At 44.9% G+C, this 19,599-nt stretch overlaps 1 protein-coding gene across 6 annotated transcripts; it reads right to left on the bottom strand.

Annotated features, from left to right (window-relative positions):
* Window positions 1-1,964: 1,964 nt before the first annotated feature.
* PEX5 (peroxisomal biogenesis factor 5) lies at window positions 1,965-19,084 on the bottom strand. 6 transcript variants are annotated; one of them, XM_036116335.2, is made up of 16 exons: window positions 18,939-19,084; window positions 18,135-18,297; window positions 17,770-17,805; window positions 17,372-17,504; window positions 17,023-17,154; window positions 11,481-11,586; window positions 10,884-10,974; window positions 10,375-10,485; window positions 10,036-10,128; window positions 9,554-9,673; window positions 5,439-5,582; window positions 5,162-5,232; window positions 4,581-4,793; window positions 4,079-4,244; window positions 3,584-3,741; window positions 1,965-3,407 (listed from the first exon to the last, which is right to left on the bottom strand). In XM_036116335.2, the coding sequence occupies exons 2-16, from the start codon at window positions 18,279-18,281 to the stop codon at window positions 3,206-3,208; spliced, it is 1,923 nt and encodes a 640-aa protein (XP_035972228.1). In that variant the 5' UTR covers window positions 18,282-18,297; window positions 18,939-19,084; the 3' UTR covers window positions 1,965-3,205. The 6 variants fall into 6 exon arrangements, with proteins under 6 accessions (XP_035972228.1, XP_035972238.1, XP_035972213.2 ...); XM_036116345.2 differs by having other exon boundaries at window positions 18,135-18,370; window positions 18,939-18,997; XM_036116320.2 differs by lacking the exon at window positions 18,939-19,084 and having other exon boundaries at window positions 9,554-9,649.
* Between the last annotated feature and the right edge of the window lie 515 nt (window positions 19,085-19,599).

Here is a 19,599-nt window from a genome sequence, read left to right as displayed (position 1 = left end):
AGCATTCCTGCCAGGCTCCTGACCACCCCTCTACCCACTGCCCTACTACTGCTCCTCTCCTCTACACTGCAGCCTTCTTCCTGTTAGGGTGCACAGACAGCTCTTTTACCCTCAGATCACAGGCTTCATATCTGCCCCCGGGACCCGGGCCGGGCTTCCACCTGAACCTCCGTGGCACTGGCTCCTCCCAGACACTGAGCTCACCTCATGAGAAAGGCCTTTCCTGACCGCACAGTGTTGCCTCGCAAGCCCTCCCCTTTACTCTCTAGTGCAATGTGCCGTTTTGATTTCTTCATAATACGTAAACTAACTGGCATTTCCTTTTTTTTTTTTTAAGATTTTATTTATTTACTTGACAGAGAGAAAGACAGTGAGAGAGGGAACACAAGCAGGGGGGAGTGGAAGAGGGTGAAGCAGGCTTCCCGAGGAGCAGGGAGCCTGATGCAGGGCTTGATCCCAGGACCCTGGGATCATGACCTGAGCCGAAGGCAGACGCTTAACGACTGAGCCACCCAGGCGCCCCAGCATTTTCTTTTTAATTTGTATATTCTGTCTCTCAGTCAACTCATATGAAAGCCATGAGAACAGGGACCTTGTCTGCCTTGAGAATGGTATCCCTGGTGCCCCAACAGCACCTGGCACATGATAGGGGCTCAATAACCATCAGCTGGATTTGATTTGGGTTCAAGAGCTGCCTAGCCCTGGCCATGCAAGAAAAGCATCCTCTTGGACAACTTCATGCCACCAAAGGCAGGCAAAGCAGGTAAACCTGGAGACTTCAGTGAAACCAGAAGTTAGCTCGACTCTCGAGCCATTGTAGAAATTGCTGCCTCAGCCTGCCTCGCCCACAGCCAGGCCTGTGGCTTTGCCTGCCTGCCCTTCAGAACCTAGGACACAGCTGTCCCAAGATCACCCAGGTGGCAACAACGGATGCCCCTCTCTTCGCCCCCATGGTGTTTTGTTGGGTTTTTCTATGAAAGTATTACCCATGCACTAAGACAAATTGAAAATTACAGAGAAATATGACAAAGCAGGAGAAAAAAATCACTCATGATCACACTTTTAGCATAATGGGGTTATTTCCCTAGTCTCTTTTCATTGCATGTTTTTCTTGAGACAACCTGTAAATAGTTTGCCAACCTTTTCTTCCTCATTGTTAGCATTTATTGTCATTAAAAATTGTCCTATAAATGGAATAGCTAAATATTTCACTATCTGGATAATTTACTAATTCCCTTTTAGACATTTTTTTTAATTCAATTCTAACATGGCCATGGACATTTATCTCCAAATATAAGTACTTGTTTATATTTTAAAATTTTTCCCCAGGATAGGGGCACCTGGTGGCTCAGTGGGCTAAGCATCCGACTCTTGGTTTCGGCTCAGGTCATGATCTCAGGGTTATGAGATCAAGCCCCACGTTGGGCTCCATGCTGAGCGTGGAGCCTGCTTAAGATTCTCTCTCTCCCTCTCCCTCCGCCCCTCCCTCCTGCTTGCACTCTCTAAAAAAAAAAAAAAAAAAAAAATTCCCCAGGATCAATACCCATCTTTATATGACTCGATACGGTTCCTAATAAAACCAGGGAGAGCCAGATGAAAACTTTTAGAAAGCATAAGCATTGGAAAAACTACCATAATCCTCCCATGTAATTCAGAATGAAAACAATACCAATTATATCACACACCATTATTTCCCTTTATAGTATTATCACAAGTATGAAAAATACATGATTTGACCAGTGGTCTCTCCTGCTAAACTTTAAGTTCCATGAACACAGGGACCTTGTCCATCTTATTCACAGTACCAGGCATATATTAGGTGCTCAATATTACTGGATGGATGGATGGGTAATCAATATACCAAATGTGAGAAATGAAGAGAGAAGAGGAAAACCGTTAAATACCAATCCTCCAAACACCAACCCACCTCCTACACCCCAACTTCACACCTGACAGAACTCACACCCATGTCAGTTCCATTTATTCTTCATACAAATTTTATTCATACAGTTTTATTTTTAAATCATTTACACATATTCATACAAAGAAAAATAAATTTCAGGATGGAACCTTGGGACCATGGTAGTTTAAAAAAAATCTCTCTGATCATTAGCTACTGAAGACAAGGCAAGAGGCTTAGCAGTCATTTCTGGGGGTTGGTGTATCTCCCCATGCACGGGACAGTTAAGAATCCAAGCTGCTCCCTCAATCTTCACTTTGTGGAGGTAATATGGGGGAAGGGGATTTTTCAATGCTTTCCCCTAGAAACATTTCAAGAAGTACAACAAAAGGCTTATGGTAACACTGAACTGCCTCTTTGCTAGGAATTTGGCAAGACTGTCATTTCTGAACCAACTTTCTAGAAGAGTTAACTCAATTCCTACTCGCAGGCCTTTCTAAGAGGAGGGCTGGCTGCACTCACCACACCCCCAGCCCACCTGCTCTGTCCTCCCACCAAAGGCCCCAAAACAGAGCCCTCTGACCCTATCTGGTCCCTTCTAGGTTCATTCCACAAATATGCCATCCTCCTACCCCACACACAAGCACTCTGTACAACTGACCCCAGCAACTCCTAAGGACCCCTCAATAATGATGCCAGCAGTAGCGCATGCAGCATTGTACCCAAAGACTCTGAACTACAGCCAGAATGGGTCCAGGAGCAAGAGAACTATGAGGACCCCTATCAAAACTCAGCTCTGCTGAGCCAAAGCAACATTTCAACCCAACAGGCCAACTCCTAACATCCCATCCCAGATACAGTCATCACAGAGGTGCACGTTAGAAGAACCTGCCACACACAACGCCCAAGAGAGCTGTACTATCATCAGTTCCCAGTAAGTGGGAGGACAGACATTACAAATGTGGTAGACCCTATCAGAAATGGCAGCTGATGACAACAGTTACCCTATATCTTTGGGTCCTACCCAAAAAGCAGCACCAAGAAAGGGCATGATGAGCAGAGAGATCTGTAGCTGGCTGCACAACCCTTGAATTACCAAGGGACTCAGAGACAACACAGCTCATTTTCCTACAGTGATGTAGGAAGAACACAGACTACCCACCCCTATGTTGAGGCAGCTCCTGAGAGGCCATGCTGCTTGTGGTCATCAGCCCACCCCCTTAGTAGGCCCATTTGGGGAGAGGGAGTCACATCCAGAGCAGGGACCCCTCCAAGCAGACACTCACAGGGCAGCCCATCCCACTGTCACTGGGGCAGGCCAAACATAGCTAGGAGGGTGGGCAGATCCCGGGCATCGGCTGCCCCATAGGCATCACTCTGGCCTAACATGGACAATGCCAAACGCAGGGTGCTCCAAATATTCTCCGACATGGCGCCCCCTTCACCCCGAGGGCCCCGGCTTTTCCTCTGCATGTTCAGGGCCTCCAAAAAGTGCTCCACAGCCTCCCTGTTGGGAAGAAGAATGAGAGCTGGTGAGCAGAACATTACTGGAAGGAGGCAGGTCAGCTGGCATGGGGAGATAGCTGGGGCCGGTTAGTCAAAGAGATGATCAGAGAATGAGGAGCTAGGGTCAAAGGCAGGGAGAAAGAGTTCATTCATTAATTACTCAATAGACGCTCTCACCGGTGAGCTCCGAGATTGATGCAGCTGATGCCCAAGTTATAGCGGGACCGTATATAGCCAGGCTGTAGCTCGAGGGCCCGACGGTACGCAGCTACTGCTTCTTCACTCTGGTTTCCGTTGGCCAGGGTGGCCCCTAGCTTATTCCACAGCAAATAGTCCTGGAACAGAGATGAAGAAGGGTTAGAGACAAGAGCCAGGCTCCGATCCAATTCCACCCATTCCTCCCCGGGTCACCACTCTGTTCAGCTAATACATGTTACTATCCCTTCCTTTCTCCTCAGCTGTTCATTGCGTGACACAGTGTAACTGCTCTCGTCTCATGCAGACTCCCCGCCGTCCAGTCCAGGTGACCCTGTACTCCCAGCCTTCTTTGCCCAATTCTCCCAAGACAATCAGTATATGGAACGGAAGCTCCCAGGACCCCGAAGGTCCCAACAAATGATCCTTCAATAAGATGCAATCACGTCCTATTTCTGTTCCTCCCCTGAGGCTCACATTGGGACGAATGCTGAGGGCAGCTGTGAAACAGTCCACCGCCTTGTCATACTCCCCGCTCAGGTTGAAAAGGACTCCCAAGCCACACTGCACATCCGGGTCAATGGATGTGGGGTCCAGGCGTACAGCAGCCAGGAAGAGCTCTTTCACTTCAAGAAATAGGGAGCTGCATAAATAGGAAAGAAAAAAAATGCAAAAATAGGTGGATGGATGTGTCTATATTCCTACCCTTCCAAAACAAATCCTTAATTAGTCACTCATATCCCCAAGATTCATCAATCTATCAGTCATCCTCCTACTCTCAAATTTCACTTTAGAAACTGTTTTTTCTATTTCATCCCAGCACTGCACCATAGAATGCAGACCTCCTTCACATGCATCCTGGGTTTCCCATCCCACTCTGAGGTCCTTGAGTCTCAATCCCTCCAAGCTTCCAAAATCAAGGCCCTCCGCCTACTGGAACTCAGGTTACCATCTATCATCCCAGGAATCCTTCACTCACTCGGACAACAGAGACCCCAGGATGCGCTTGCTGGGGCCCTGTCCTGGCCCCCCAGCCCCTTCTTCACCGCGCGTGACCAGATGGGCATAGGCCGGTGTGTAGCGCAGCCAGTCTCGCAGGGTTTCACAGGCCTGTCGCTGCAGGGACTCGTTGGTGAAGCTCACAGCCAGCGCCATCAGTGCCGTCCGGTTATCAGGCTTTAACTCCAGACACCTGTTTGGACAGAGGTGGGCAGAGCTGGTATGGAATGCAGAGTCACAATGGCCTCACCTGCCAAATCCCTCAGATTAAAGATACAGAGGAATCCTCTACATGGAAGTTATTGAAAAAAATTACAGATATGAGAAGGGGAATGTTTTAGCAGCCAAGGAATCAGTGAGGGTCCCACATATAAAATTAAAAGCTGATGAGGAATGGAACCAGGTATCTCCAATTCACTCCAAACCTTAAGAGTTTCACCACAAGAAAACACTCTTGCTAGTGATCAGAAAGAAGACAAGGATCTGGGTTTGGAATCCTATCATTCTAAAGGCTATTTAGAGAGCCCGGGAACCACCTCACCCCACCTTTCATGTACTCACTTCCGCAGTGCACTGATGGCTAATAGTTCTTGTTCATTCTCTGCTTGGGTGGTACCCAGATACTGCCAAGCCTAGAGAGAAGGTGTCAGATTCCATTACTCCTGCATTCACCTTTCCAACCTCCCTTCCTCTGGCTTCTTCCACTCACCATCTCACTCTTACTCCCCCACCCCAGGCCATCACCCAGGCCCTAATCTATCTGCACTACTCTGTGGGGCTTCCCTCAAAACTGATGGAAGCCGTCTCTAATACGAAGTCAGAGTAATGAGTCACTCACTTCCATGTGCTTAGGATCCTGCTGCACAGCTGCCTCAAAGAGCAGCACAGCATTTGGCAGGTCCCCCTCCTGAAGTCGCCGGAGCCCCTCCTCATAAGGCTGGGGGTGGTCACGCAGGGGGTTCTCCTCCTCAAACTGGTACCCCTAGAAGGAAAGGAAGCCAAGTGAAAACCTGTCTAAGAAAGAGCCATCACAGTCAAAGCAGCAGGAATGGGAGATGACAACCAAGACAGAGGTGGAGAAGTTGAAGACCTCCAAAAAGGTATCTGAATTAAACGCTGGCAAGTTTTCCATATTAGAAAAGAGATCATCTATGACTACAGTAAATCCATTCAGTATCATGCTCATGCTGCTATCTCCTGAAAAACTAAGCAAGTCTACAAACTCTGATCCATGCTGGGAATAAGCTAATTTTAGGAAGTCCTTAAAGGCCTGTATTTCCACATCCTTGATTCTCATCACTGGACAGAACACATTTCTTACAGGATCTGCTTAAGATAAGCAGATCTTATGAGATCTTATCTTATGAGATAAGCTCTCCTTAGCTATTCAAAGGGCACTTCTTATTTTTCTACAACAGTGTGAAAATGAATAATGGAAATGCCATTTGGAGTCAGAGGCCCTACCACTCAGATGCCACTCTTACCTAGCTCACAGAATCACTGTGTGCATTGACTGGATAACGTGTGTTGAAGCACTTTGAAAATCTTAGTTGTTCCCTAATTGCACTCTTAAAAGTTACTAATATTAATCTCTATCTGATAGTAAATGAAAGCTAGATCCCAAAATCCTGACGGCAGAATATGTTTCAGAAAAACACCATTCTCTTCTCGCTGAGGATTTCTCATTTAAGGAAAGAATTATGATGCTACGTGCAAAGCTTTGCCTACTGCTATTTCATGTTAGGCAAAGAGGTAATAAGGTAAAATGGGAGTCACTAGGACAAGCAAATAAAATGTTCTTTTTGGGGAGTAAATGGTTACCAACACAAACAATATACCAGAATGAAAACAAGATGCAAAATACCAGGCAGAGCCCTTCTAAATAGAGCTAAGGACACATAAGAATGAAACCACACATAATACAGACATGAGCGAGGCCCTTTTTCATTATTACTGTGGAACTGCTAAAAAACTGGAAACACTTAAATCTAACCAGCCAAGTTCTAAACCATGATAAGTCATCAGATATAAATTATCTGTGATGAACAGAAATTAAATAATTACAATGGAAGTCTAAAAAGCAAGACATATAATAGGAGATGGATTAAAAATAAATGTATTAAAAGTATATTCATGTTGAGAATAGGTAAGGTGCCTGGGATATTTCTGTACAATATGAAAACTTAGAAAATGACCCTAGACCAGGAATCAGCAAGCCTTTTCTGTAAAGGGCCAGATAATAAATAAATAAATATTTTGTCACAACTACTCACCTCCACCTTTGGAGAGAGAAAGGAATCACAGATAGGTAAGCAAATAAGTATGACTGTGTTCCAATAAAACTTTATTTATGGACACTGAAACTTGAATTTTATATAATTTGCACACGTCACAGTACTTTTCTTTTTTTTTCAACCATTTAAAAATGTTAAAACCACTATCAGTTCACAGGCCAGGCAAAAACAGGTGGCAGGCCAGATTTACCTGCGGGCCATAGTTTGCTGACCCCTACCCTAGACTATCAGTTTCCAGAAAATAAATCCCCCCGCATTCAATCTCAACTACTATCTATTATCAATCCATGTTTTAAGCCACCCTGTAGGAAAGAGAGATCACTGTCATCCGTAACACAATTTCCTAATGAAATTAATTCCTGCCTCTCAGAGCTACTGAGAGCATCAAATGAGAATATTCACCCAAGTCTTATTACCAAAAAGCAGAAAATACTCTTCATAAAATGGGTATTATCCTGAAAAGACAATGTAACACATCAAGGCCATCAGGTTGCAATCACAATGTTCTCTAAGTGCCCTCTCGTCTGTGCTGTCTAGCCTCCTTGCTGTTTTATCAATTGCTGATCAGAGAGGAATTTTTCACAATCAGAGTACCTGCAGAAATAGGAACAAGAATATGCTGGAGGAAGCTTCAACAGCCCACCAAAGAATGGGGCATGAGCTTATGATCGCTGTTGCAACCTAAAAAGTCTAATCTGAGCCGGTCATTAGGTCTGATCCACTGTCTGGTCTACTCCAAAATCTCACAGGATCACACAGCAAGAACAGGATCACTACTAAGAGTCTGCCCATCACAGAAACTTCTCCTTTATGCTAAAAGGATACACTATCTGCTTGAGCTACACATGTTGTCTTGAAAATTCAAGGACCATCCAGTAAAAAACAGCGTTTTCAGAGACCCATGAATTTATAGGACAATCAGGGTCAGATTCACATTTAAAAACAAAGAAAGCACTATTGACATATAATTCAGTAATAGTTAGCACAAAGCCAGATAAAATCTGTATTGTTCATTATTAGTGAGCAACAAAGTATAGCACATTTCTGTGGAACATTAATACAAATATTTCTAGTTCTAAATCTGCAATATCTCAAGGTATCAATGATATCAAATAGGGTTCAAGAATCTAAAAACATTAAGTTTTGAATTAAAAACTTTATTCAAGGGAGACGAACCATGAGAAACAAACTGAGGGTTCTAGAGGGGAGGGGGTGGGGGGATGGGTTAGCCTGCTGATGGGTATTAAAGAGGGCATGTATTGAATGGAGCACTGGGTGTTATACGCAAATTATGAATCATGGAACACTACATCAAAAACTAATGATGTAATGTATGGTGATTAACATAATAAAATAAAATTTTAAAAAAACAACTTTATTCAAAAAAATTTTATTCCACCTAGCAAGTCATTAACATGAGAGTAAAAAATGTTACTCATATAAAATCAGTGCTATGTCTATATTTATCAAAAGCACAGAAATTTTCATCTAAAATTTATAATTTGCCATTTGTAAGTTGATAGAACCTATGCAACTTACCAAATTGCTAATACAAATTAATAAATGTATTATCTCCAGGTATTTCCTTGAGTTCTTCCTCCTCAGAATTCTACAGAAGAAACTCTTATTATGGCAAAACACAGGGCAGGATCAAGTAAGCTGTTTTCTATTACATGTAATAGGATAACTCATAAAAAATCAGATTGCAATAGTAAACAAAATCCTATTTTTCCCAGTACTAAGTTTTTCATTGGCTTTCAAATGCTAGACTTTTTCAAAGTTTTCTTGAACTTTACTCTTCCTTATCTTTGCACACACAGCTCCCTGATGTCAAGATCTACCTCCAGCATCCTGCTTTACATCTCAGGCGCTGGTTTTAGCCCCAGAAACCTTTCCCAACCAGATCTGAGCTGAGAAGAGGTATCGCTACTCACCTCCTCAATTCCTGTTTTGCTTCTTTCAAAACCCAACAATTCTCTCCCTTCCACCTGATGCTTCAACTCAGCAGCTCAATTATTAACCACATCCCTAAATACCCTACAACTTCAAAGTAGATTTTTTTCTACAGTGATACCTCTGAAATAGCATATGCTTCAAAGTCTATGCTATATACAAAATTAGATCATCTTTGACCAATGACTACTGGGAAATTTTCCTAACACTTTAATATAATTCTTTGCAAACACCCTAAATTGGCACAAGTGGTCAGTACTTAGAGAAACAGATCCAAATTTAAAATAAATTTGTGAGTTAAAAAAAGTCAATAGATATTAAGATATGGAGACAGAGAGATAGTCTACCAATTACCACTCTCTAGGAGTTACCGATCTCCTCAAAAATGTTCTCAAATCAACCTCCAAAGCAGAGCTCCTTCATCTGTGTTCTGAATGCATCATGTGCAAATCTATGTCACAGGTATTATGTCACCATCTTATCGTTATTTGACAAGGACAGTCTATTATTATTAATCTGCATGTCCTAAGAATAAAGCATACCTTCAATTACTGAAGAAGAGTGGGACAAGAGAATGATTCAGAATTCCTTTCATAGAAAGGGGCTCAAAGAAGTCATTACTTGAAAGTAAGTACCCTTCAAATTCAGGATTAGAGGAGAAACAACAAAACAAGGAAACCCTGCCATCTGAGCACCGAGTTCTTACCTTATCGTAGGAAGCAGACGTGAGGTCATCATAGTCAGAAAGCCAGGGGTGAGCCTCAGCGTCCCGTTTCGCCATCTCCTCCAACTCTGCCTGCAACTTGTCCCAGAAATCGACATCAGACTGTAAGGAAGGGAAGGCAGGTAGAAAAAGGAGATCCATCATGACCGCCCCACCCCACCCTCAGCACCACTCAGATGGATCCCTTAAGGCAGTAAATCTTAAATTTCAAAGCGTCCAAGAGCCCCTGAAGAGCTTTTTTAAATGCAGATTCCTAGATCCTACCCCCAGATTCTGATTCTGCAGTGGAAGGTGATGTCCTGGGATTTGCATTTTTGGTAGTTACCCACCCTACCCTCAGCAGTTCTGACACAGAGGGTCCAGGAACACTATGGCATACGATGTTCATCATCTGTGATGTTCCAACACCAACTCTCCAATGGACTGTGTTCCCTTGAGGTGTCTCCTGTGCTACCTGCTCTCACCTCTATAGCTGACTTGGCTTGTTCAAACTCCATATCAAGGGCAGCTGTGTTTCCTGGTCTTGTGAACTGGTCAACCCAGGCCTCTGATGTACCCTGTGACAAAGAAGGATGGTCATACCACCGCCAACTTTCTACTGACTGAACACCCACTAAACACCAGCAACCTGGACACTTCTGAGAACAGTCTCAGAATCTCTTTCCCACCCACTCAGGACCTGGATGCTACCAAGACAAGCTGGCAATAAAATCCCTTCCCCATCTGGGACCACTGAACACTGAACCCAAGGCCTGGGGCACCAGCCAGCTCTGAAGTGGGACTGGGAAGTGACAATGTCCTACCTGCTGCTGTATAAACTCTGCTGCCCACTGTTCTGCCTGAGCTCGGCCCGACCCTGCACCGGACTCCAGGGACACCTGCCCCTCGCCAATCTGCCGCACGAATTTCAGGAACTGGGGCACAGAGACACACATAGGCCACTTGGGAGAGGACTTCCAGGTGTGCACTCTCAACCATGCCCAAGAGAAGCCTGCACTTACCCCTCCCCCTGACCATCTCTAGCTGCAGACAAGATTTGCTAAAGACCCTGAAAAACGTCGAGAGCAAAAAGAAAGGGATTTCTGGCCTTAAAGATTTGAGAAGACACAGAAAAGCGGAAGGGTTAGTATGCAAGGAAATGAGGGAAAGAATGTTGGAAGGAAGAAGCAGGATCCTAAGTCTCTGTTCTCCAGACAGGAAGGAACGGACTTCGGATCTTATTTCCTTCTCTTTAAACTGGGGTAAGAGAAGCTAGACTCTTGATTTCCAAGACCAGCTCTGCTGGGCAAAGCAGCAGTGGGATGTGGCTCACCTCAGAGTTAGCCAATTTGGGGTCATCCACCTTGGCCACAAAGTCACTGGCTGTGTGCTGCAGATCCTCCTCAGGATGATACTCATCGTACCTGGAACAGGTAAGGACAAACTAGCTCCACCCACCAGTCTGCCACCACCTTCCCACACTATTCCCTACTCCCAGCCCATGGCAATCACAGTTGGGGGGGGGGGTGACACGACTCTACTCTCTCATTGAGGACCTACAAATTCCAATTTATATTAAAAAAGGACACTTGGGCAGAAGTGGCAAAGCACTAGCTACATTCTTTTATCCTTCCCATTCCCAAGCACCTGTTTGTAGCGAGAAGGCATACAGTAGCAGCCTCCAAAGTAAAGAGGGAGGGGGTGCATATGGTAAAGTTAGGAACTTCTGATTAGGACACTTAGGATTCTTGACTCAATTGTATCTGAGACAAATTTCTAGGGGTAATAATACAAGTGGGAACCTTAACATAGAAAATGAGGGGACTGCAAGTGGGTTTGAGAATGTAGATGGAGGAGGTGAGGGAGGCTGGGAAAACTATCTAGTACTCCTTTCACAGGGATCCATCCAGGAAGAAGTAGCTGGACTCACCAGCGATCCGTGGCTGCTGTTCCCTCAGGCTCTCCCAGCCACAGCTTCTCCTCTGACTGTTCCAAATATTCCTCAGCCCAGCGGGCAGGGGACACAGACAAAGGATCTGCAAGGAGCAGAGGTGGAGAAATCACACAGGGCTCAGTGAGGGATCAGGGAAAGGGAGAGTATGACACATACTCAACTGACCCTCGTACCCAAGCCAAAGCAGAGCAGATCCTACTGAATCCCTCAGAGACTCCTGGTCAAAAGAAAACACTACTGAATTCTCAATATGCAACCCACTTCCAAGGGGCCTGGGGTGGAAGTTTACAGAGCTGGAAACGAGAACAAATGAGGAAACTCAGGAAAGGAGTACAGACCAAACCCTTTTGCTTGAAGTGCCAGAGACTTCAATACGAAATAGCAGGCACTTAGGGCCTCCAACTTCCGCAAAGGTACTGCAGACAACTGGTAAGGAGCTAAGGGAGAACAAAAGAGGCCCTGCTCCTTAACCAAACCTCTGGTCCGTTCTCCATTGACAAAGTTCACCCTCTCCCAGGAAAACAAGCCTCATATTTCATCTTAATATAACTACCTAGAGAATCTGAGAAGCAGAATGCTGGGCTAGAATTTAAAAATACATTGGTCCACTCCTCTCATTGGATGTCTGTTCCATTTTTTTAGCTGAGATGTAACATGCAAACATGAAAGTACATACAGTGTACCAAACATAAATGTGCTGCTTTATTAACTCCTACACATGAATACACTCAGATCACCACCACCCCGATCAAGACACAGAAGGTTTATAGCTCTCTCACAGGCTCCCTCAGACCGCCCCCCCCCACCCCAGGAAGAAACACTAGTCTGACTTGTCATTTTTGATTCATTTTGAGGGCTATGTTTTTAAGTGTAATTCTAGAAATTGTCTCAGAAGCTCTAGTGACAAAGGGCGCCACTGCAACATAATAAACATACCAAGGCGACAGATGGAATGAGGGCGCTAAACCCTTTCTCAACCTCCAGGGCTTTGTCCTGTACTATTTTGGGGCCGGAAACAAACCCAAACTAAAACAAAACAAAAGCATTAAGACATTGTTCAAAGGTGCCCTAAAGAATGAGTAAACACAGAGAAGACAGGAGCCTGCGGTATGCTTTCCTTCTGCTCTGCATCCATACCTTTCCACATCAACACTGAAGTGGTCATCCTATCTTTGTCCCCAGTTTAAAGATCTGTCATTGCTTTTAACATGAGAAGGCAGATTCATCCCCTCAGTATTAAATATGTAACAGAACTGTCTATTCTATTTACCAAGACTTTGCCTGAACAATTTCAACAAAGTAAACACAACATCTGAGAAAGTAATGTCAAAATCTGAAAAAAAAAAAAAAAAGGATCCCCAGACTCTCAAAATACACCTAATTATAAATAATAAAAATTACTAATATAATAAAAGATGTGGTTGATGATTTTTTTTGATCATACAATCCCTTAACTTCAAGGACTCTCAATATTTTTACCCAGATTCCCTCACTAGTTCTTATAGACAACATTTCTTTCCTTTGCCCCAACTAGACTGTTGGCTCAAGAGTGGAGACCTAGTAAGGAGATACTTAATACTTAAGTAGACATTACAATGCCTCCTGGTCCCTTTGCCCCATTCTGTTGAAAACTAGCCACCCCTCCTCCTTACTCTCCAGTCACTCCTTCCTCTCAACTAGAGGATTTTGCAGAAGCATACTCTGGCCACAAGTGCTCCTCAGATTATAGAGAATACTGTTTCTGTGAAATGCTCCTTTCAAGGACAAGAAACAATGGAAAAAAATGCAAAGCATCTGGACTTTAAAAGAGACATGAGGCAGATTAGACAAAAATCCCAGAGGTGAGAAAAATCATCCTCAAATATCTGTAATCTGGTATTTGGCCATATTAGCCACAAACCTCAGAATTTTCTGGCATTGGGAACCTGCTCCGACAAAGGAGTCAAAATGAAATGACCAAAAGAATTCTATTTGGCCTTCACGCTATTTTTTGAGAAATTCTTACAGAAAATCAGATCCACTTGGGTACCTGAGATTGAAACAATTAAGACCTACAGATGGGAAGGGGCTATCCCGGGTCACATAAATTAGTAGAGTGAGAACCAACAACCTAGATACCAAATATCCAATTCAGAATGTTGTCTTACTTAGTTTCTCATTGTGTGTTCCTTGGCACATCTAGCCCAAGCTCCAAAGTCAAAAACTCAGAATTTCCCACCCTTACCTAACATAAAGGTTTCTGAGTTTGCTAAATAGCCCAATGGTAAAGAATGTAGGTTCCAGATCAGCCTACCGGGCACTCAAATCCCAACAACACCACTTATTCACTGTGCAAGGTACTTAACCGATGTTTCCCTTTCCTTATCTATAGAATAGAGATAATAATAACTACCTCATAGGGATTCTTGCAAAGACCAAGTGAGATAATGCATACATAAAGCACAGAGTAACAAATGTTAGTTATTATTATCATTACTGTCTGCTCGCAGCAAACCCATACCGAAAGTAGAAAACATCGCGATGAGATGGTTACTCGTTTTCTTCCACGGCCTCTTCTGCTGCCATTGGGGGAGATCTATTGCCACTTATCATCTGCTACTGCTGCCTACCGCCTTTCCGAGGAAAGTGCAGGTTTCTCTCTTAAGATTACCAGAGGAACCTCACACACCATGTTAGCTGAGGCTGTCTAAATTCAAAACCCCTTAAAGACGTATTTCATCCCTACAGCACAAGATGTAGAATTATTTGGCCCAGGAGACTCAGGGGCAGGGGTCGGGGGTGGACTGCAGACTCAAAAATGAGCTTCATGGGGCGATGGAGTAATTCTGTAACTCGATTGTGGTGGTAGTTACACAAATCTACACACATGATAAAGTGGTATAAAACCATAAACACACACACAAAGGCATGTAAAACTGCTGCAATTTAATAAACTCTGTGCATTGTACCAATGGCAATTGCCTGACTTTGATACTGTACATAAACTAACAGTTACGCAAAATATTACCACGGGGAAAACAGTAAAAGATACACAGAACTTTCCTCTACATTTTTTGGCAACTTCCAGTGAAACTATAATTATTTCCAAATAAAACATTAAAACAAGAAAAAAAATGAACTGTCAAGGCTCCTTTTAAACTTGAGTCTAGAATCAGAACAACAGGGATTTGAAGATAATAAAGATTTAAATATAACCTCCATTCATCCTGAAGTCTACTTATCCATAAAGCAATAGGTAACCTGTATCATCAATATAATATCAGCCACAAATATTATGAGGATAATAAAAAATGATCAGAAAATTAATTTCCTTTAGCTTTCTCCCAGATCTCAATTCAATAAATACTGAAGGTCCATACAAAGCAATAACTACTGCAATTGGCATTTTTATGAAGGCAGACCCCAAATAGCTCAATTTCCCTTTCCAGCTCTCCATCTCCCTGCCTCCATGAAGCAGGCACAGTCCCAAAAGAATGTATAAAACAGAAGAAATCTCCCAAAGAGGACTTAACAAGTAAGAGAGGTCCAACACATTTTTCTAAAGTTGTTTTTCATTTACAGGTTAAGGAAGATTTCACTGATTGCAAGCAATTCTGGTAATTATAACAAAAATCTCTTCAATCTCAATGCTTATAGTAGCAATGACTTTTTTTTTCTGAGTTCCCAAAAATGACAGATGCCCACACATTACAAAAGTCGTCTCTCTACGATAAGGAGATCGCATTTAAATCTAAGGTTTGTATGAAAAACTGAGTTTGTCTGGTGGAGGGTGTTTGTTACAACTCAAATTTTCACTTGAGGCAGTTCCCCGAAGAAGATTCTCAATGATAGCATAATGGCTCTAAGTATGGAGCCTAGAGTCAGAAAGACAGGAGTCCGAATGTCATCTCTGTTACTGAGTGACTTTGAACAAAGTATTTAACCTTTCCAAATCTCAGTTTCCTTATCTATAAAATGGGGAAGGAATACCTACAAGGTAAGTGTAACTGTGAAGACCAAATGAAGATTATAAAGTGCAAAGTACTATTAATGAAACCAAGAATATCTATTATTCTACCTTAAACTCCAACTTACGGGTGGGAAAGGTAGTCATGATAAAAGAGATCAAGAGCTTTTATTAAAGATGAGTTTGAGTTGTTAGATTTGGGGTTTTTTCCCTAGAGACGGAAAGCCCTATTTTTAGAGAATAAAAACAATGGCGGAAGAAAACAATTAGGTGCCATTAATGATCTCAGGAATGTTCAAGAACTATGATGATGGGGATGCCCTGAGAGTCTAGAATCTTTATAACTTTGTCCATTTGTATCTCTTGTTATTCTTAATTTCTTAAATTGGAAAAAAGCTAACAAGTGCTTCTCTTTGGAAGCAATGAGGAAGAGGAAAGCTGAAGAGAATGTCCTTCCCCCATTCCCCTAATCAGACAGGCTTGGGGGAGAAGAATCAATCCCAAAGGACAGGATGAGCATGGACACTCTCAAAGACGGAGAACTAGGCTGGGACCCTGAAGAGCTTCGGGTGCAGGCCTGAGCACCGTGGTTCAGCCCACAGGGTCTGGAATCATTCAAACCCAGAGTCAAATCCCAACTCCACCACTTACAAAACTGTATCACCTTGGGCAAATCACTTAATCTTAAATCTGTTTTCTTATCTATATGCTGGGAATAAAAACAGTAGCTACCTCAAGAATTCTCATGGGGATTAAACAGAGAATACACTGAAAGCACTTAGTACAATGCCTAGAACATAGTAAGTACACATTGGCTATTATTATGAATATTTATTATTATCATCAGGATACGGTCTTTGCCCTCTAAGACCTCATACTTCAAGCCCTTAAACACAATTCCATTTTCCAAGGCCCCAACTCTGTTCAAGAGGACTTTTACTTTTTTAAGATTGTATTTATTTATTTGTCAGAGAGAGAGAGAGCACAAGCAGGGGGAGCGGCAGGCCCAGGGAAAAGCAGGCTCTCTGCTGGCAAGGAGCCTGATGTGGGACTCGATCCCAGAACCCTGGGATCACAACCTGAGCCAAAGGCAGACGCTTAACCGCCTGAGCCACCCAGGCGTCCCTGTTCAAGAGCACTTAATGCCAGAATCCCACTGGCTATGCTTAGTATTTCTTCCCGAGCAACACTGCCATGCATCCAATCCGTGGATCCTCACCACCAAACTACAGCAGTAAAGTTCCAGATAACAAAAGAGTACCTAACTCCTCGTGTTCTCTCTCCTCATCCTCTCTTACATTCTCTCTTTAAGTAGAGATATAAAGAGATACATAGATATAATCTCCAAAATCTCCTACCCAGTTCAAACCCAGTCCCCTCTTTCACATTAAGTTTCAATAACTCCCTATTATCACCTAAGGGAAATCAGGTTCAGTGCCCTAGAGAAATGAGTCAAGAGTCCAGAAAAGTTATAGAAGCTGAAATCGCTCTATATCCTAAGATGAACTGGGGGAACAGAATAGAACTTTGCCCCATATGAACCACTTTAGGTTTACCCACGACAAGCCTCACCTGTAACTTCAGAGATGAATTCCTGGGACCAGTCTGTCTCATTATAATCCTGAGTTACATCTACAGCATCTCCAGCTGCAAGAAACTCCTGGGCCCAGTTCTCAGACAAGGCCAAATCTGCCACACCAGGAGCTTAAAAGAAAGAGAGAGAACTAAGAAAAAAAAGAAAAGAAATGCATATCATTCTATCATGCCTCAGGAACCCTGAGTGCACATGAAAACACTTTGTCCCTTTTGTCTCCTTCTGCATCTCAGTTCCCTAATGCCAGCAGCATCCAAATATGGAACCCCCTTGGTCCTATCCGCACAGAAAATGGTGATCTGCCCTCCCACCAGACTCTGGACCCACCTCTCTGGGGTGCCTGGCGGAAGTTTGACTGTTCAATCTCCTGCATCTCTGCCAGGAGGTCATCCATCTTGAAGGTCTGAGGGGCACGGGATACAAGTGGTGCATTCTGGTCCTGAAGAAATTCAGCCACCAACTGCCAGGAGAAAGATGATGAAATGAACTCAACAAGAGATAGGGCCCATGAACGGGAGACACTAACATCAAACACGAGGAAAGGGAAACACAGAAACTACAGATTTGGAAATACTCAATGAATAGATTTCTAAGAACAAGCAGGAGAAGAAATAAGGCAAATCTCATTTAGTCAGGAAGCTCCAAAGAGTGAAATACAGATGAGCCAAGTTTAAAGTAAAAACACAACAAAAGAAAAATGAGGCAGAAGAGACTGGCATGTTTACCTCATCTTCAGAGGCTACTCCCAAAGGCTTAGAGACCTAAGATAGAAAAGAAAGGGAAGCAAAATGGTACAGTAATGAAGTCCACAAACACAACTCAGTTAAACAGGAGTTCAAATTCCAGCTCTAGCATTTAGAGTGACCTTGGGCAAGTCACAAAATTTCTCTGAGCCCGTTTCTTCACCTACAAAATGACTGCCGTCAGCTGTATAAAGATGTACAATGCTTAGTACAGTGTTAAGTAAACACTCATTAAGTGGTAACTACTATTATCTGCAACACAACAGAAAATGCAGTTACCCCAAAGTGTTCAACTGTCCCCTCCATCCCATGCCACCACTTGAGTTTTCTACCTCAAGAACACTCACCGCCTCAGAGGCTGGGGTTCCTGGGGGCCAAGGGCCAGACCTCAACCCCTCCTGCCGAAGGGCCTTGTCCTGGGTGAAGTGCCCGGCCAGCTTCATGAGCGGGTTGGCACCCCCGCATTCGGCCTCCACCAGCTCCCGCATTGCCATGGTGACCGCCAGCTCACTGACGGGCAGAGAAGGTTTGGAACTGAGGTCCCGCTGCCAGATCCTTCCCCAACCCACAACTCAGCCGGTGTCTGGGGGGAGACGGGCAGACGTCTGTCCCAGGTTGTTAGCCACTCGCCACTCTCCACCCCTGTGCCTTTTGCTATGGCCCCCACCTCTGCCAGGAGTCCGAGAGGGGGCCGGTGCCCTCCTGCCGCCCCCCTCAAAGGCCACCGCTTTCAGCCTGGGCCTCTCCAGCGGCCTCCACGACTGCGGTCTCAGGCGGCGGCACAGGCCGGCAGCCGCCCCCCACAGAGGGGCCTGGACCCCAGGGCACTAAGGGGGACAATTCCGCAATTGGGCTGTACCGGGGCATTGGACGGGTAAGGAAGAGTGGGAACGCCGCCAAAACGTAAGCCCAGTCCCCCAGACCCCCCGTCGTCCGGCCAGCTCCGCGGGGAGCCATTCCTTCCCCGTAAGTCACCTGAGCCCCTCCCCCCCATTCGGCGCGTCCCGGCCCACCCCTCCTGAGCTCCGGACCACCCATTTCCCCCGCCCCAGTCGCAGCTCCAGCTCCGCCCCCGGGACCCGCGAGGACCAGGCCAGGACGGGGGAAGACCGGGAACGCGTCCTCGCGCCCCCTCGGGACCCTGCGCTCACCGTCGCGCGCCGCACCGCACGACCCGCGGGGCACCTGGTGCGGGCTGAAGGGGGAGGGGAAGGGAGGGGGCGGGAAGCCAGGGGCGGGGCTCGAGCTTAAAGGGGCCGTGGCGGCCGCGCCGCAGTCGCTGCCCTGCGGAAAGCAGTTTGTAGGGGCGGGGCCTTAAGACGCCGTGAATCTTAAAGGGGAAGAGCGCCTTAAAGGGGAAGTCTCGGAGCAGCGACGCTGAGGGCGTTCAAAAGGATCACCGACGCTAGGACAGGTTTGATGGAAAGCTCAAAGGAGAATGGAGCTAGGAGGGGCTTCCTGAGCTTTGAGGGAAAGCCAAGGGAGCGTAATCCTGGATTCAGCCCATCCTGACTCTTCCTGGCGGCACATTGTGACCCAAGGGGATTCCCTGCCCTTTCTGGGCCTCAGTTTCCCCTTCTAAAAAGGGGCTGGCTAGTCTTCCTAAGCCCCAAAACAGGTAAGAGAAAGGCCCTAACACGGGAGTTGCAGGGGTCAAATCCGAGGCGTTCCTCAGCCCTCTAAGTATGTCCACTTCCAAGTTGCCCCTAGTGGGACATCGTCACAGTCTCCTTGGAGACAGAGGCCTGCCCCCAATCCCTCTCCACTTCTGCGTAGTGGGGAAGATAGCACTGGATGATGACAAATTCCGGA

Source organism: Halichoerus grypus, chromosome 6 (genome assembly GCF_964656455.1).
Source record: "Halichoerus grypus chromosome 6, mHalGry1.hap1.1, whole genome shotgun sequence".
Lineage (NCBI taxonomy): Eukaryota > Metazoa > Chordata > Mammalia > Carnivora > Phocidae > Halichoerus > Halichoerus grypus.
This window is presented reverse-complemented; position numbering and strand designations above follow the sequence as displayed.

Excerpts from the sequence above, each read along its gene's own strand:
- PEX5 (XM_036116335.2), bottom strand. The coding sequence starts at position 18,281 with ATGGCAATGCGGGAGCTGGTGGAGGCCGAATGCGGGGGTGCCAACCCG. Across the intron at positions 11,587-17,022 it reads ATTCATCTCTGAAGTTACAG|ATCCTTTGTCTGTGTCCCCT; the intron begins GTGAGGCTTGTC and ends TGCTCCTTGCAG. Across the intron at positions 5,233-5,438 it reads AGGATCCTAAGCACATGGAA|GCTTGGCAGTATCTGGGTAC; the intron begins GTGAGTGACTCA and ends CCTTCTCTCTAG.